The sequence below is a fragment of the Numenius arquata genome, chromosome 2 (assembly GCF_964106895.1).
Source record: "Numenius arquata chromosome 2, bNumArq3.hap1.1, whole genome shotgun sequence".
Lineage (NCBI taxonomy): Eukaryota > Metazoa > Chordata > Aves > Charadriiformes > Scolopacidae > Numenius > Numenius arquata.
In genome coordinates, this window is record NC_133577.1 from 14,592,160 (window position 1) to 14,610,911 (window position 18,752).

Consider the following 18,752-nt stretch of genomic DNA (forward strand, 5'->3'; position numbering starts at 1 on the left):
CCTTAAGAAAAGCCTTTTTCGCTTCTTCGCGGACCGCCTGGAGAGCCTCCCGGGGGCAGTCCCGAGCTCGAGCTGCCGGATCCGAGTGCTGACCTGTACCGGTAAGGTGCTCCATGGTCAGCGCAGCCAGCGCAGCGTTATTATGACCCGCATATGTAACGAGAAGTGCCTGAAGTCCCCTTCTCCAGTGTGACTCCCATAGCGAGTACTGACTCGGAGTCAACAGCAGCTGCGCTAGAGACTTTAGATCATGAGGAGTCACAACATATGTGTCGAACACGGAAGACAACAGACTCGCAAAATAGGGGGAAGAAAGCCCGTGCTCGGTGACGGTGCAGTGCAGTTCCTTAATAACCGGAAAAGATAGGGCTTCCCATCGCGCCCCCCGGCCCTGACAAATCACCGGAGCCACTATTGTTCTAGCAACCTCCAGATCCCCCTCTTTCAGGGCTTGTCGTCTTATGTTAGCCCACACATCGTGGGGGCCGGGAGGGCATAAGTCCGGTTCCTTGTCCGGATCGACCGGACCCGGATCGAAAGGGTCTTCTTCCGGGGGGTGACCGGCGGCGTGTGCGCCTAAAGGTCCGGGACGCGGTGGCCCAGAAGGTGGCGCCGTTGGGGTTTCCGCCTCTCCTCCTTCTTTGGCTTCTAGTCCCCCTTCCTGGGCTGTTAGAGTCTCCAAAATGCTCCTCCACCACGGGAGCATACGCTGAGCCTCGACGTCTCCCGTTGTTGCCGCGTCCCATAATTTCACCCCCACGTCATCCCAGAGTTCCCGTGTAAAAATACTCGATGCGGTTACAGTGGGTATTTTCACCTGCGCCCACTTAAGCATTGCCTTGAGGTCATGGCCGGAAATATTTTTCCCATGCTTTTTAAGAAGACCTTTCATAAGTTCATATACGTCTCTTTCCGGGGAAGACGCTTGATTCCCCATGTTTCCCACAGCTCACCTCTCTACTCCGGAGGGATTTCAGGCCGGCCGGCTCCCGCTTCCTTTCAGCGGCACATTCAACGTTCTGTGGGACTCGCAGCAAGCCGCTCAGCTAGGCGGCCCATAGACCCATCGCGTCGGGGTCACCAATTTGCAGCGATTGAGAGACGGGACACAGCTTGATGCAAGCAGAATGTCAATTTATTGTATACAATCATTCCTTTATATATGCTCACATTGGCTGCATGTTTTAAACAGATTGGTCCTTTTGAACATACATTGCTCGCGCGGCTGCATCTGGTTGGTCAGTGATACACTATCCCGCTAGCAACCATATCTTATCTTGGGGACACAGTTATCTTTTCTTGAGGACACAGTTCTTAAGGCCTTTTTAGGCAGGGGCCTGGAACTTGCTTAACTCAGTGTTGCTTATCTCAGTGTTGCAACATTTGTCAAGTACCTGTTTTCAGGTCCTTGTTTAACCCTTTTATGGTCAGGACCACCCTCAGTTTCCCATGGTTTATGGCCTACAAGTTCCAGCACGTCCCCTTCTCCCAAGTTACAGATGATAGGACAAGGGGTAATGGCCTCAAGTTACGCCAGGGGAAGTTCAGGTTAGATATTAGGAAATATTTCTTTACTGAAAGGGTTATCAGGCATTGGAATGGGCTGCCCAGGGAGGTGGTTGAGGCACCATCCCTGGAGGTATTCAAGAGAGGAGCTGACATGGTGCTCGGGGATATGGATTAGTGTTGGGTGGTGTGGTGGTGCGTGTGTGGGTTGTGTGTGGTGTGGTGGTGGGGGGGTTTGGTTTTGTTTTTGTTTTTTTTTTTCATTGGTTGGACTAGATGATCTTAAAGGGTCCCTTCCAACCTAGGTGATTCTGTGATTCGGTGATTAATTGAGCAGCACTCGGGGTTCTGCTCTTCAGGCCTCATCCCACATAACTGTGTATCAGAAGTTGGCTATTCAGGAGAAAGCGATTTGTTTAGCATGTAATACTGGGACAAAAAATCTGTAACAGTTTTCTTGGTGTGGATGCTACCTCTTTTCTCCCTTCTCACATGATGGTGTTTATTTGGCTTAAGAACAAGGAGCAAAATTTTGAAACACCACCAGCAACTGCAGATAATTCTTCTTGAGTTACCAGAGTAGCAAAGTACTGACGTGCGGAAAGCAGACTCCACAACCTGTGAGGTTGTAAAGTAGGTACGATTATTCGGCGCCGGGCAGCACAGGGGGGGGTCGCCCCACCAAAATCGTGCGCACCCACCGCGGCAGTTAGCTTAGGATTTATACAATCAAATCTTACATATTCAAGGAGCGCCTATACATATCCATAACCTTCCCCCTAAAAGGCGGTCTTTATTACAATGAGTTACGAGGAATCATTTCCATGGTCTCCGCCTTTAACTCGTCCCAGCTGCACATGCGCAGTGTCTCCTGGTGGTTGTGGGCCAGGGATGAAGGCCATATGTCTTCCTCGCTGTGTACCTCTTGATTTTAATGTTAATGTGTTGCTCCAGGCCACAGGGTTGGGAAACCAGATGATCGATCTGTCAGGACAACTGGGTTCCTTCTTTGAATACCAACTGTTCCCTTATCTCCCCGCGAGGCCATGTCACCACTTTACGGTTTCAACACATCCTTTCTTTGCCTAAACACCTCGGCAATGGCTTTAGGCTACAGATACACAGTTTAAGCCAAGCAATGGCCCTGCTATTAACCCTTGAGTGTTATTTCCTCTTATCAGTAAAACAAAACTTGGTGTCCAGGGTTAAATCACTTTTGGTGGATAGCTTATAAATAATGGTAAGTGGCTGGTTCTCTGAAAATAACCTAGCCTTTCTCGTGTTACCAGCGATGTCTGTCTTCAGGTCTTCTGACACCAGGCTCATTTAAAACGCATTGACCTATGCCTGGAGCTGGACCAACCCCAGGGCAGCAGCAAGGGCAGGAAGCTCACCTGACGCTTCTCTCTTCGTAGGACCCCACCAGCAGCTGCTCACAGCACTGCCACTCATCATTTGTGTTAAAACTGGATATCGCGGATATTTCCCACCAGGTAAATCTTTTCCGGAAGGCTTCCTGACAAATGCTGTTTCTGAGTACAGGAGAAAGGAAAAACCATCCTTGGCCTGTGGTAGGAGGATCCTTGTTGCTCTCCTTGCAGAAAAGACGTTTTGGGGCTCCCTGGGGACTGCTGGTAGTGGGAGGGATCCCCGAGGGTGTCCATTGGAGCAGGACCCGGCAGCCAGAGCCCATGCCACCACCCCAGCTGGGAGAGGGGCAGGCAGGGGCAGAGCCCCAGAGGGGTGGCCAGGCAGGAACAGTTAGGGCTGATGGTGCCCCCGGTGCCCTGACAGAAATACTTATGCTTTTGGAAGGAGCCAGAACTGTTGCAATTTATGATAAGCCATAAGTAAGATGCTTATCAAGCCAGAAGATAAGCATTCTTTGTTTTGCTGATATCTCTACACACAACGTTGTAGTATTGTTATTTATATCCTATAACATCTTAATCATTTATCACTTTCCATCTGTGCTGCAGACCCAGGACTTCATCTATATGGAACATCTGCAGGTCCCCAAGCATCCTAGGAGAGTATTTTTTTTTTAAACGTTTTTGTATTCTGTTCCTATTGCCTAGAGAAACAAGCTGAAGTTAATGAAAAGTAATAATGTGTTGGAAAAAAAGGAAAAGATTTATTTTGCTCTGACCATGTTACTTTCTCTCACAGTCATTTTTCAAATAAAAGCCTATTCTCCCATCTCTTTGCACCTCCCAATTACCTCCTCAATTAAAAAGGTTTATTTTTTCTCAAGCAGGGTTGCGAGACATAATATCTCATTGGTTTATTCAGTGACAAGGTGTTTTTTTTTTCCCTGAGACTGTGTTCAATGGTGCACAGTCACTTCTGCTGACTCATTTCCCCAGCCAGAGAACGTGGATGCTACAACCCCAGCTAAGGAGCATGAACAGTCCTGTGGTACACAGATGGGACACCGTGTAGGAAAACACCTTGGAACAAAACAAGTCAAAAAGAAAACCCCTCAGAGCACTCAAAGCAGGAAGGAGATCAGGTTGAAGCATGGTTTATTATTGAAATTTATGTACAAACTTTGTCACTGTAGTGCTACACAACAGATTATGCACCTACCCTGGTGAGAGTACAGTAAACATGAAATGATTTGTTGTTGTTCTACACAATCCAAGGCGAAGTAGAGAGTAACGAAAAGAGAACACCTACATATATTGGAGATTAAAGAACAATATTAGATTTCAATTACAAATTTCTGTAATTGGAAAAGGCGACTAGGTATAGAAGTACCAAAACCAAAGTACTTAAATTGCTTGCACCACTTGTTCTGGTTATAAACCACAAACTAGAGCTGCTCATCTACTCAGGCCTTCCATCAGTCCCCACTAGGTTGGGCTCCCTGTGGTACCATGTAGAAAAACAAACCCAAACACACATTTGGGGCCCCAAACCAACTTCTCATTGCTTGTTGCTCATTGCATCTCTAAGATTTAGGCCAAAGACAAGCAAAAACATAGTTTGATTAATAAGTGTAGGCATATGTAATATTCAAAGTACAATGACATTTATATCCAGAGAAAATACTCTCTCATTAGTTAAGATTGCTGCCTTAGTGAGTTAATGCCCCAGGCAAAAGTAAAAGGTCATCTCAGGGATGTTTCAGGCACCTCTCTACCAGGGACTTGCTCCAGGGACCCACAGTGCCCCACATGGCAGGGGGTCTAGAGGCTTCTGGTCCCTTAACATTTCTCCCTGAAGAGCAGCATCAGCCTCGTATTACCACACTCGGGCCTCTCCTGTTCCAGACATACTGTGCCTTTCAGAGAACAGTTCTACGGGACCAGACCCCATCACATCAGCAGCACAGAGCAGCCAGTTCTGCTGCCCAGCCGAGAACCGCCTCGCTGTAACTCCCTTGGGGCGTCGTGCCGCATAGTACCCCCCCACCTCATACACTGCAGATAGAAATATCCCCGTGTCTTCTACCAGAAATGCTGACTGGCACTAACAACACCCAGATAAGGTGTAACCGCCCTGAAGCACCGGGTAGTTTGCCGACAGCTTTGCGGTATCTCCTCGGCTGTTTCGTGCCCTGTGCGGTCCCTGATTCAGCCCTGCCTGCTCCCTCGGCTCAGGGTCGGAACCCACGGTGCGGGGTACAATCCTATCCCCGGTAACACCAGGCACTGCTTCTGAGGCAGGGTAATGATCCAGGTGGGCTCAGAGGTGAATTATGGACAGGTAATTAAACATAACACTCCTCTAAAGAGAATGATTACTAATCTTCTGCCACGAAGCTACATCAATCTTTAACAACTAATTTTAACATCAAACATTGCTAACCTTGAAGAAAACATCTCTGGAGGCAGATTTTCATCTGTGCTAAATAAATACATTGGTTTGTGGCTTGAGTACTGCAGGTCTTTCTGTACTTCAAATTTTATAAATCAAGGAAATCACATCCCTGATGAAGTTCATATTTTCTTTGACAGGAAATAAAAAGACTGCTTCTCACTTCTTTATGAGGAAAGTGGCCAAAAGAAAATTGTCCTAGAAGACTGCACATTTTTGTTTAAATTTCACTTTGAATTGCCTTTTTATCGACAGTGCAGACCACAGATAAGAATTTTGCAAGAAGAAGTTTTGATCGGCTTAATTTTTATATTAGACAGTCAGCTATGAATTTAAATCTTCTCTTGCCAGAGTGTGAAAATAAGGATTTTTCACTGCCAAGAAAGGTATCTCTAATAGATAATGCCTGAAATATCTGTCATGAGTGTCCTTCAGCTCTCCTCCAAACCAGTGCCACATATTATGTTATAAACATCTATATTTTGAGCCTAAATTTCCAAATGTTTTTACTGAATTTATAATAAACATTTTATTTACTTAATTCCAGTTTAATTAGAGGGATTGCTTTTTCTCAGGAACTGCAAACTGTTTCTTTACGCATTTTTGTTATGTAAAAAATAAAGGCTCGTAAAAGCACTATTAAAGCAATGAAAACACCGTATTTAGGTATATATTTAAATAACTCCAAGAACTGGATTTCAAATCCTACATAGTAACTCTAGACGATGTCCTAGATGTAATGACATGGTTATTTTTTTTTTTTCCCTGCTCTATATTTAGATAGTCTTTTAAAGTGTCCTTTTCTCTTGGAAAAAGGGAGATGGGCTTAACTCCCACCAGTGACTGCTCAGCTGCTCCCCGTCAGGCCTGAGGTCAGCTGTATCACCTGGTTTTCACAAAACCAGCACGTAGCTCAGCCGAGCGGCAGATGGACAAGGGTGTACAAGAATCGTGCCTACACGTGAGCCGGGACAGATGGCCCAAAGAGTGTTATTCTGTGGGGTGCAGACAGATTCCTCCTGGAGATTCTATGTTAAGAGGCAGAAGGGCATGAGTGATATATTGAACTTCGCTATTTTGAAGAAATAGAGCTGAAGCCCTGAAGAAGTGAAAAAAAAGAGAGGCTTGCCATCCCATGGCTCCATGGTATCGTTCCCTGCGTGCCAGGGAGTTAGCCCACTGGCTTGCATGATTGCTTTTCGCACACAAAAATACTCCGCTCTTTGTAGCTCTCTGAAAAATATTTAAATCTTCTACTCTTTTGCCTGAAGCAGTATCATGCACTGTGGATGGCAGCAATTACATGATTACACTTTAAAAGTCCCACTATGACAGCTAAGTTATATTTAAACACCAAACACTAAGGAAGTTGGGTACAGCCAAGCCTATAAACATAATTTCCTACCAGGGCACAGAATACTGACGACTAGTTTATTTATCTGGAATAGACTAGAGCCATATTATGCTTCCACTGGGCTCCACCTTTTCATTTCTATCATATGGTGACTTTTATCTCTAGACCTCAAAAGGTTTTTCCTACTAGTTAACAAACTGATAAACACTGTGAGAGGTTTTCTACCTAGTTTGCTGAGGCACACAAATGCTCGGTTAGCTCTTCAGCATAACGTACAGTCACTGTGGTGCAGGGAATATAGTCTGCCTGCCCTCAGTCTTTGTCTTTTGCTGCAGCCGTTCACATTTCCTGCCACCAGAACCAATCTGGAGACAAATACAATTTTGATTTTCCTTAGAAAACTTCTTGCCTTCACAACTAAAATACTGGTGGAAAGTACTCTAAAATATCACATCAACTAACATGCTGTTTTCTCTTCTCCAACCTCCCTCAAAAAAGAAACCCTTTGCAAAGTAGCATGTCTCCTGCTTTTATTTTCTTATTCTTTCTGGGATTTAAAAGTTGCTACTGAGAGCAAAGGGGAATTTTTATCCATAAGCAAGGGAGGCTATGTTCTCAAGTTCGGTCAAAAAATCCACACAGTCTCATTTTGTCATATTTTCTTCTCTTCATACCATTCCTTTCTATTGCCATTTAATTTAACGAAATTATCATCTTTCATGCATTCAAGTTCTTTAGAACAGGAGGCAAATTACTAGGTACTGATCACTAGGATCCTTAGTCACTAGCTGCTGAATAGAAACAGGCATTCTTCCACCTGCTCTTGACCCTCATTTCAAAAAACACCTCGTTCACCCTGAGAACTAAGGAAGATACTTCCTACAGAATGGGGGTGAGAGAAAGAGAGAGGCTCAGACAGAAATCTTTATGCAGAAGAGGCACCCTCTTGGTGCCATTGTATTTTTCCCCTCTTCTGAAATCAGAAAGGTTCCTTTCTTGCTTATTAATTTTTATGACATCCAGATCAGAAAACAAAGTTCACTTTCAGAAGTACTTTAGATTAAAAATCTTAAAAATCCACCATCACTTCCAAAGAAAAGCACAAATCCCCAACCCTGGAGAGGAAGTTGTTAAATAGAAGACATGCGCAATATAGAAATACAAAAGTTAACTAGAAGACGAGGACTTAATAAGAGATTCACAGCCCTTAGCCTGTGAACAGAGCTCGCTGAAGCACGGAGTGTTGTCTGCTATTTCTACACGGATTCTTGAAGTGTATGCCATTGGAGCAGTTTCTAATAATGGGTGAGTGATCTGACTACCATCTGTCATGTGTTTTTCTTTCATTTTTTTCCCACAGGAGAATATGCGATGTAATGTTTTGATTCAATCACTTCTGTCTGTTTTTTTTTGTGCTGCCGTATATTTATATTGGAGTAGTCTTGATTCAAAGCAGTGCTCTTTGGGCTTTTAGTGGGAAAGGGGTAATGTTTTAATGATCACTAGTTCCTGGGGGAAGCTAGGGTAAGGGCTAGGTAAGATAGTTACTGCCGGAACATTACATCTGTAATGTGTTTTTCAGTCTGAAGTAGATCAGGAAAATTTCTCTGGATGATTCATCAGCTACTGGATTCACAAGTGGATGGAGCCTGTGCCAAAAGTTTAGCATTCCTTCAGAAATTCAGAATATTCACTCTCACAAAGAGCTTTTGGGGGGCTCACAATTCTGAACTGGAAACTGGAATCTGAATTGCGAGTTGTTGTCAGGGCAGATCCATCACATTTAAGCAGGATTTACAGATTTATAATGAAGTAGGATATCACAACATTCCTTGCTAGCTTTATTGCTAGTTGTAGATCCCAGGACATTAATAAAGCTGTTTCCTATTACTAACATTAGAATCAGATTTGACAGCAATTACAGATCCTTATAGAAGCCTTTTAGGCTACAACTTTGTACCCTCTATCGGGCATGCCAGTGTATACAGGCTCGTTCCTGGGCAAGTGGCACAGCTCATAGTGTACCTAAGGCCTTTTGGAAGGAGCTGTGCCCAGTCTGCATTTAAGCAGGACTGACCCCGACCATGACAATAATCCAGAAACCTTTTGTGTTTCTCTCTGTTTCACTCATGTCTGTGATGACCCCTCCATACCCTTTATAAAGGCACAGGTCTGACATACCTCATGAGAATCTCATCACTATAATTGGACAGCCAAGCAACACATTGCCACAGGTGCTAGTATTCCTGGGAAAGCTTAACACCAGAGCCCTGTCCTCAGAGCCGTCCAAACCCAAAATAAAAAGGCAAGCGATCTGCAATGTTCAACGGACAAGGGGCCTTACCCTTCTAAAAGGGCTGAAAACAGCAGAGAATCAGATACAGGCAAGTAATGAGTTCACTTTTAAAGCCTAATACTAACAAATGGTTGATAGAATTGCTACGAGAAAAAAAAAAAAAACAACACCCAAACCACCTTCTTACTGTAAATGGCTTTCCAATTTGTACATTTACTGCTGTTTTCAGTCCTCAAGTGTGGATCCATGTATTTCACAAGAAGACAGACATTGTCCTAGCTTTTACTGAAGTGATATTTGTCATTAAACGTTAATTCAACTAACTTTGCCTTTTTGCATTGATAATTGTCCAGAAATCCACTCTTTATCATTGTGGTCACATGAATTAACGGGCCTTTGCGCACCTCTCTCCTCTCCTAACAGTGTTTCACCTCATGGACTGCATCAAGGCTTCCACCATCAGCACTGCTTGGAGCAAGCATTTCTCAGTGTCACTTTTTCCCGTGTGTGACCGGCCATGGAGACCAGACAGCACCTCCTCCGCCCCACCAGTTTCTAAATCCAACAGAACCCAATGTGGCTTTTTAAAGCCACAACACAAGCCCAATCGGTGCAAGTACTCGTACTTAAAGTGACCTGAGCCAAAAGGCTTGCATTAGTTTCCCACCCGGTGGCCTTACTTCCATCACCCCTCACGCGAACACCCGCCACAGAGACTGCAAACACCTCACAAACCCCGTGCGGGCCTTTAACCTACCCAATACCCTTCAGCCTCGCTTTTCAAGGGCGTAACCCAGACCGTTCTCCCCCTCGCCTGCCTCATTGTGCCAGAAAGCTTTGCCTAGTGAAAGAAGACAAGACGGACGGACGGACCAGGCTGCAGACGAACACACCAAACCGCCCTCCTCGCTGCTGCCTCCTTCACCGGCGCCTGCGCGCGCTACAGCCTCGTTCTCGGCCCTCCCCAGCCACGCCCCACTGAGGGCAAACCGCTCTTTCCCCGCCCCCTTTGCCCAGGGAGCTGTCTCTGCGCCTGCGCCGCTCCCCGCTCGCCGCTCCCCGCTCCCCGCCCCCCCCTCTCCTCCCCGTCCCCCCCTCCCTCCTCCCCGCTGCTTTTTCCGCTGGGCGGGGAGAGCTGTCACCTTCCCCGCATCCCATTGGCCGCCGGCCGGGCCAGGGCGGGTGCGCGCGCACCCCCCCGTCCCCACCTACCCCTCCCGGGCCCGGGGGCTCCTTCCCGCTGTGCCAGCGGCCGAGGGGTCGCCAGACACACACCCCCCCCGCCTCAGCCGGACCCCTTGGGCGCTGCCACCGCCGCGCAGGGAAGGAGCCGTGGCCGCCAGGGCCGCCGCAGCAGCGTTACCCTTTCGGTACGTTGGCGGTGGTTGGCTCTGTTTATCCCCCTTCTCCCCTCACCCGCGCGGCTCCGGGGGCCGCAGTCGGGGGCCGTCCCCTCCCCGCGACCGAGAGGGCGGTGGCCGGCCCGTCCGCCTGCCTGCGCGCCCCGCGGGCCCGGCGACCTGCGGGCCGTAGCGCGGCGGGGCGGCCTTGCGGGGCCGGTCGGGCCGGGGGCCTGTGCGACGGGTGCCCCGGGCCGGCTGCTCCTTTCTCGGCTGGGCCTCCGGGGGCAGTGCGGTAACAGCGGGGGTTCGCGGCGGCGGGCGGGCGGGCGAGCGAACGGAGGCCTCCGGGAGCTCTCCGGCAGGAGGTGAAGTGCTGAGCGCGGAGGGGTGCGCTCCCCCGCTGCCGGCGGCTCCTGCCCGAGTTTCACGTAACTTTCCTTGTCGGGGACGCCAAGACCTGCCCGCGTCCTGGCGGCGGAGCGGGGCGGAGGGGGAGGCAGCGGCACCGGGAGGGTGCAGACCCCCGGCTACAGCCGGCTTTAGAGCGCGGCTCCTGGGCAGCGTTACCTGCCCCGCTTCCGTTTGCGGGGGCGTTGCTCCGCGTTGTAGACGCGGTGACCCTCTGGCCACGGGAGCTTTAAACGGATCCGCTCACACGGAGGGATTCTCCCTGGTTTGTGCGTGGGAGCGTGATGCTGAGGCCGGTGTGCAAGCGCAGACCTGCTGGTGCAGGCATCCTTCTTTCCTTGGTGCGAGTGCAGCGTTGCGATAGGTGTGCTCGCCCTTGGGGTTTGCTTCGTTCGCTGTCAGCAGCGCTCTGTGAAGGAGCATTACTCCCAAAAACTCACGTTTCCTTTCCCTAGTTCTGTTGTGTTTGAAATTCAAAAGCAGCAAGGCTCGTGTATTCCTGAATATTTCTTTTGTCTTTCCCGAACTATAAAATTTAGAGTTTGTTTGGGTTTGCTTTGTTTAGTTTTCGGTTTGTGTTGTTTTTCTCAGGGGACCCTTTTAAAATTAGGCAGAATTCTAGGAATTCTGCCTTGTACCAGCATAAACCCTTTTAACATTAGGATGTGGGACACTGGATTTAGTAGCTTAGAATATTTGCCTCTCGTCTTCCTGTATTCCTTTAAAAGTTGTATGCAGGAGCTGAATTGACATGGGCATCTAAATATTTTCCTGTCTTTGCTGACAAAGACAGAGCTGTAATATGAAGTCATAAATCTATTGCTGTTCAGGCTCCTTATAAGAACAGTTTTGGGGTTGTTTGGTTTTGGTTTTTTTTAAAGGGTTATTACTTGTTTGAGTGTTTAAGTACGACCATGTAGTTTTGCATATGTAGTTCTTAATTTCCCATATGGGTCATCTTCATGTGTATCGTTTAGCATGTGTACTTTAGTTTCTAGTGTTTTATCCACAAAATCTGTTTACTCTCTAGGTTCAGTCAAGGAGTTGTATGTGTATCTTGACTTAGCTTTGCAGTTAGTCAAAATCAGTAAGACCATGCATTTAGTTTGCTGATTGGTTGCTCTAAAACACGCAATAGAATAAGTAAGGGCTCCTCCACAAGGAATTTATATATCCAGCTCCCAGGATGCACAGTTTCCTGGGAAACTAAAGTATTCAATAGTAGTAGAAAGGTCATTACAAACTTTTAAGGACAGAACTTGATGGCTTAGGCTCTAAACCATTTTATGTAATGACAACTTCAGAGCAGCCCTTGGTCAAGTTTGTTTAAAGTTTAATCTTAATGTAGGCTTTGAAAGGAAGGAAGAATGTTGTGTGTGTATTTTCCCCACACCCGCCCCCGAATCTCCTATACCTCCTGCACTTTTCTGGAGTTTCTTTTGCCGTCTCCCTCCACCCCCGCCTTTGAGGGATTCCACTGCTTCTCAATTTATATCTGTCCCACCAGATTCTGAGGAACAGCTGTGAAATGTAGCGTTCTTGTTGATCTGTCTGTAACTGTCTGGCAAAATGATAAGACAAATGCTTCATGTCCTCCTTCGTGTGATGGCACAGGGATAGCAGAGGCTCTGTAAAACTAGGTCTCTTTTGAACAGTTGGGTTTCTTAGTGCATGCATCTATGTCCAAACCTTTTGCAAGTTTAGTAGCTACTGCACTGTGAAATTTCAGTGTGGGCATTTGATTTTGTAGTACTTATTGCTGACTAATTTACTTCATCTTGCAGAAACTGAAAATACTGTTGAGAAAACAACAAAATGAGTAGTCGTCGAAAACGTGCGCCTCCATCAAAAATAGATGAGGAGAAAAAGAAAAAGCTCTGCTGGAATATGCATGAAGACCGGAAAAATGAGGTGATAACATTAGATGATGAAGTGACTGATGAAGACCATGGTCCAGGTCCAAGCACTTCTTCTGCATCCTTCATTGTTATAAATGATGATAGCACTGATGAAGATCTTATTCAAAAGGCAAGCAGTGGTTCAAAATCTGTTAAGTTCTTGACAGTTAATGACGAAGACGACTCTTATTCCATCTTGACTCCTGTGTCAGTACAGCTAAACATCATAGTCTCGCCTTACCGTGCAGATGGGTCCTGGAAAGCTTTGTTGGGCGAATTTGCTCTTCATCTTCCTTCTGAGCAAATTCTAGCTGACAAATTCCATGAAAGGAGCTTTACTTTGAGAGGAGACCCTGATGATCAGCTGCAGGTCTGCGTTCATGAAAGAAGTGAAGAAGAGTACAGTAATGAAACAAAGGAATACCAGGGTGCTTATGAACAATGTATTTTGGTGGAACCAACTTTAGGTGGTGAAATATTGGAAGGCTTGAGGTGGTTGCAAAAGAAAAAGATAATTGGACTTTATCAAAGACCTGGAGAAGCTCAAGCTTTGAAGGTATGGGTTCATTATATTTGTTTTGCATTTTAAAAGTTCCTTTTGGTATGAAATACAAAATAAAGCCCTCTGAACAATGAAGTCTGGCAGCTACTGTATACTTTTATAATATGATGAACATATATAGTTTCTACATACTTATGTAAAGGTTTTCAGTGTGTTTTTTCCTAAAAATTTCTTTTTTACTGTTGCGCTGTTACTAATGCATTGCCCAAAGGAATCAAAGAAGCTTTTAACTGGAATGTACTGTATCCTCTATATGGTGATTTTAGTAGATTTATTGTATCTGTCTACATCTGCTCACTTTCAAAGCATTGTTGTTATTTTCTTACTCTTATGTTTATAGTATTCTTGTCATTCTGAAAGTTAATTAAATGACTGACTGTGTAACCATTTCACAGGTTGGAATTTACCTTCTGGAAGCTGGGCTAAGTAAACCAGAGTTTCTCAGTGATGGAGGTGGAAGACCCAAAAAAGCTAATCAGCTGATTCAAAAACTCATGGAAAAGTTCTATAGTTTTTTAATTCCAGGTAATGCAATTCAATTGGATGTTGATGAATATTTTTTTTTTTTTATTAAAGTGTGTCTTTTTTTTAGTAGTTTTAAATGTAAGGGAAAATAGTAAGTTATTCCTGCCATTTAGAGTAACTTTATTTTCAAGGTAATATTATTAGGTTATTCTCTCCATATTTTTATCTGGCCATTAATCATATGCTAATGAGTTTATGGTCAAATTACAGGTGATAATATTCCTGCAATATAGATAAGGCACTGAGGCACATAGATGTTTGAGTCCTTACTTTTTTGGGAGTATATACAATTTTCACTGATTCATGTGGGTTTTTTGAACAGATAGATCTACAATAACTTGCCCGAGTTACACAGGAACTGTTCAAAAGAACTGGGAATTAAATTTGGAAAGCTTTTGCTCCTAGTTTGGTGCCTAACACGCAACTGTGGCAACAGAATGTCCGTTTGCTTTGTATTGAAAGCAGTTATAATGTAAACTACTACCAAATGCACCTTTATGACAGTTTTAGTAATACACCACTGCAAGCTTAAAAATATAGGCCTTGTCATCATTTTGGAGTTGAAGGTATGTTTACCATGATTGATAATGCGTGCCTTGAATGACTTCCTGTATGCAGATGAGCTGGAGGAAGATGAGGAAGAATCTGACATGGAACTAGAGAGACAAAATATTGAAGAGCTTTATGATTTTGTACGGCACACCCATCAGCAGGATATCCAGTTACTGAGAGAGGATGTCCAGCATCCTGCATTAATTCCTATCCTGAGGCCATACCAAAGGGAGGCTGTCAACTGGATGCTTCACCGAGAGAACCTCACAAGCAGTGGCAAGTATATGGGTCTGGAAAATTTGCGTAATTGAGGGAAGTGGCATTGTATTGTCAGCAGTAATGTTTTCTTGCTGTTTGATTAGAAGCTTTGTTAATTATTTCATTACTGTTTTTTATAAAAGCTCTTGCTTGGGTAGTACACTAAATGATGAACTAAACCGCTGAACAGCAGTTGGTGTCTCTTGTAGGTCGTGAAGCACTGTGGAGGGTAGACATCTGCTTTTTGTCTCTAAATGTCAAAATAAGGCTGTGAGCAGTTCTGAGCAGTGTGCTGTTCATAGAGAAACCTCGTAATGGTAACATGAACTCTTTCTCCACAGAAAATGCACTACACTTCTTATGGCGAGAGGTCACCACTCTGGATGGAGTAAAAATCTACTATAATCCATTTACTGGCTGGTATGTTTTTATAGTTATCTCTTTCTGAGAACACCTCAAGGTTGTACTTTGTGAAAACCTTATTGGCAGTTTTTACCTGGAGGATATAAGATAATCCGTAACTGATGTTCTTCAGTTAGCAACTAAAGAATTAGGACAGTGATATCTTTAATTTGAAGAAAAAAAAAAAAAAAAGAAAAAGGGCAAACTGGACTATAGAATGCACAGGTAAATATGTAAATCTCAAGTTGAAGACATAATTGTTAAAGCTTTTTTTTTTTTAATTTAAATGCAAATTTGTAGTTTTAAGATTCACATTTTTTTAAATTAGAGCATTGTAGGCTTTAACCTTCTGATCCAGTGTTTTTAAAATCTAAGGGAAGGAGGCAGTATAATACTTTTTATTAATGCTGGATATTGCATTGCTAATGCTGTTTCACTTTTCTCATGAATTTGGTTAGAATAGAACCTTTTCATTGTTAGTTTGCTTTTTATGTTTTTTTCCCTATATAACTTTCAGATCTTTTAACGCATGCATACATAAATATATTTCAATTTTTTTGGAGACTAATATTATGATATGCTAAGGTGAGCAAGTCAAGGCCTGTTAGGAGGGGAAAAAATCCAAAAACTTCTAGTGTACATTTGTCTGGGTCAGTTTTTCACACCTAGAAAGCTTGCTAGCTTTTGTCAATCTCAGCTTATCTAATAAAAGATAATGCCTCACCTTATAAACTTTGCCTTGCTGAAGCTATGTTGTGTGTGTCCCTAAACACTTGCTTCTCTTTCACACCATTCTATAGTTACTGACTTTCATTTGGAAATTTACTTGAATTTTAGTATTATCCGTGAATATCCGATTGCTGGACCCCAATGGCCTGGAGGTATTTTGGCTGATGAGATGGGTCTTGGAAAAACAGTAGAAGTGTTGGCTCTTATTCTGACTCATACCCGACCAGACACTAAACAAGATGATCTGACATTACCTGAGGTAAGAAAACCAAGATAAGATTTAGTATGAAGAAAACACTTTTCAGAATTAATGGAAATGCACTTCTCTTGAGTTCATTGCTTTCTGTTTTACAGAAGTCCCGACTTAAAGCAGGATTAAAGTACAGTGAAAGGTTTTGCTTTATAGGATGTGATACTTGGTGGCATAAATAGTGAGATGGTTTACATGAGAAGCAGATGGTAGTTTGCCATTGTTAAAGCGTGTTAGCAGGCAACTGTGCTGTTCATAGGCTGCTGGAAGTTTACGTGCGCTCCAGGAGTGTATAAATAGGTAATTTAGTCTACTATGTTGGAAGTGATTCTCCCCTTCACATCATTGTATTGATGAGTATCAAACATCCATTAGACATAAGTTCTGTGATAAAATAGGGATTATTAAAACTCAGTGAATAAAAATTTTTCCTTCCCCACTATTTCATATAATAAATGGGCTTATTCAGTAACGGTTTTCGATCTTTTCTCTTTCCTCATCGTGTATCCTGTGGAAATCTAGCACATTCACTAAAACCAAAAATTCTCTCTGAAAGGAGAGAACCTTTAACCTTAAGTAAATTCTTACCACTTCTGTGGGTTCCATCTTTTTGAATTCGTGGCAGCCAGTTTCATTGTACATCTATTCATAACGATCTCCTGCCTGCTGGTAATTTTATCAGTTAAAAAGACTCAATTCTCAAAGAAGGAGGAAGGTTCTTCTTAAATTTATCAGAGGGTCAGGACTGAGGAGTGTGAAGAGGGGAGAATTGGCAATAAGGCATCTGGACATCAACTGGCAGCAATAGCTAGAAACAATAGGTTTTGGAGAGCTGGACTTAGGTAACTGTTTCATGATATGAGTACTTGGGACAGATAGCTAATATTTTGGGATCTTTATGAACAGAATTATATGACATTGCCTGTGGTTAAAAGGCACTATTCCACTCATCCAGAAGGCCCCTTGTCATCTGTATTTTTCTTGTCTTTGTACGATGTCCTGGAAAAAAAGAAAGAAAACAAAAGGGCTTTATTCCAACAGAGAATTTCCAGATGACTCCTGGCTTGTGTAAGCCAATGTCAGAGTTACTCCAAGTATATCAACTCACTGTAGGGATCGAACAGTGTCTGGAGTTTCATTGCAGTTACCGCTTAAGAAGTCTGCAAAGCAACCAGTTGGACAGGGCAGAGTGAAGTCTCAATGAGTACTGCTATAAAACAACATAGATATATTGGCACTGCATTTGTTGCAGCTTTGGGATTCTTTTTTATATCCCTGTCCTTGAGTATACACCTCCTTGAATTAAATTGCTATTCCTGAATCATTAATAATAGAGTAAATTTTGGGGCACAATCCCTAAACAGAGAAGCTTACTTGTTATACAACTAACTAGGGCTTTTCAGTCTATATTGCTTACCTCCTTCTCTGTTTCTAGCTACATATTAAATATTACGTTTTCCTCTGCCCATCAGTAACCTAGATTGCTTAGAGCTTATAGATTCCTGCAACTTAATTCTGAAGTAGTGGAGGACCTAAGCGGCTTGCAGGACTGCTCTTTCTCTTCTCGGTGTAGGGCGCTGAACAGTGTTTGCCAAGAAACTGAACTGAATAGGGTATCACTCTGTACACTAAAAATTAGTTATCTGAGAAAATTAGTGAGATCAGACTACACGCCTATAGCAGCTCATGCTTATTTTCAAATGTGTAAAGGTTATTGAAGTTCAGAATTGCTGTGAAGAGACATGAGCTAATAACTATTTAATGTTGTCTGCATTAGGGTAAGCTTGTGAACTTCTTTGTTCCACCTCAGCCTCTAGAAGGAAATAAAAAGAAAAAAGCAAAGGAAATGGAATTTAAATTGAAGGAAAAAATACAATATCCCAGTAAGTATTTCTGATTACTTTTTTAATACATTTTGCTTTTGGCATAAGCCTTATATTGGCCACTAACAATGAGTTCAAGGCTACTCTTCACTTCTGCAGAATTAAAAGATTCTTTTGCTGAGCACTGTGATGTAGGATTGCATGCTACAAACAAGTGATCCACACTTAAAAATAAAGTTACCAACTTAGATCTCTGTGCTACAGAGCTCCATGTAACTAAAGGTTGTTGTAAAAGAGTTTATGCCTTAAACTGAAATACAGTGTCTTTTTATAAGCTTCAGTAAGAAAATTGAGTGACTGACTTCTGTTGCTACTGAAAAATAGTGATTTGTAGGGCTATCTCAAGTAAATCATTGTCAAAACTGCTGCCTTTTTTTTTTTGCCTTTTTAGATGAACATGGTGTTTAGAATTGCCTTAATATGCATTCTCTAAGGTAACTTTTGTTTTATCTGAGCTGTAAGGTTTTTTTGCTTTGATTTTACATATAGGCTTACGAGTGATGATATTGGCAGCTGTAAAGGAAATGAATGTGAAGAAAGGAGCATCCATTATTGCAATATTTAAGTACATCAGTTCTATATATAGGTATGACATACAGAGAAATAGACGGCTTCTCAAAAGAACTCTAGAAAAACTAATTGCAGAACAAGTAGTAGAGCAAGTCAAAGGACATGGTCTGGCTGGGTCTTTCAAGCTGGGAAAGAATTACAAGGAACAGAAGAAGCGAGAAAGAACCAAAGAGCAGGTAAAAAATGCTCTGTAGTTACTTCAAAGAATGTTGCAAAGGGAGATCTTATTTCTACCAATTGCATGCTGCTCTCGGCTGTGTTGTCAGTGTGCACTAGTTCAGTGACACTGACTTATTGATAAAAATGAAGGAAACTGCAACATTTCCTTTGACATTCATGAACAAAGAAGCAGAAATCATAAGTAGATCAAATGTGGGGGTAAAATATTAACTAC

General features: G+C 43.5%; 1 protein-coding gene across 1 annotated transcript in view; it reads left to right on the top strand.

The window, feature by feature from the left end:
* The first annotated feature begins 10,148 nt into the window (after positions 1 to 10,148).
* Positions 10,149 to 18,752, top strand: part of SHPRH (SNF2 histone linker PHD RING helicase) — a 45,972-nt gene continuing 37,368 nt past the window's right edge. Inside the window, exons 1-8 of the mRNA XM_074162823.1 lie at positions 10,149 to 10,348; positions 12,514 to 13,183; positions 13,585 to 13,714; positions 14,333 to 14,542; positions 14,866 to 14,944; positions 15,764 to 15,914; positions 17,683 to 17,788; positions 18,278 to 18,534. Coding sequence (XP_074018924.1) covers positions 12,545 to 13,183; positions 13,585 to 13,714; positions 14,333 to 14,542; positions 14,866 to 14,944; positions 15,764 to 15,914; positions 17,683 to 17,788; positions 18,278 to 18,534 — 1,572 coding nt within the window. The 5' untranslated portion in view covers positions 10,149 to 10,348; positions 12,514 to 12,544. The remainder of the gene's footprint in view (positions 10,349 to 12,513; positions 13,184 to 13,584; positions 13,715 to 14,332; positions 14,543 to 14,865; positions 14,945 to 15,763; positions 15,915 to 17,682; positions 17,789 to 18,277; positions 18,535 to 18,752) is intronic.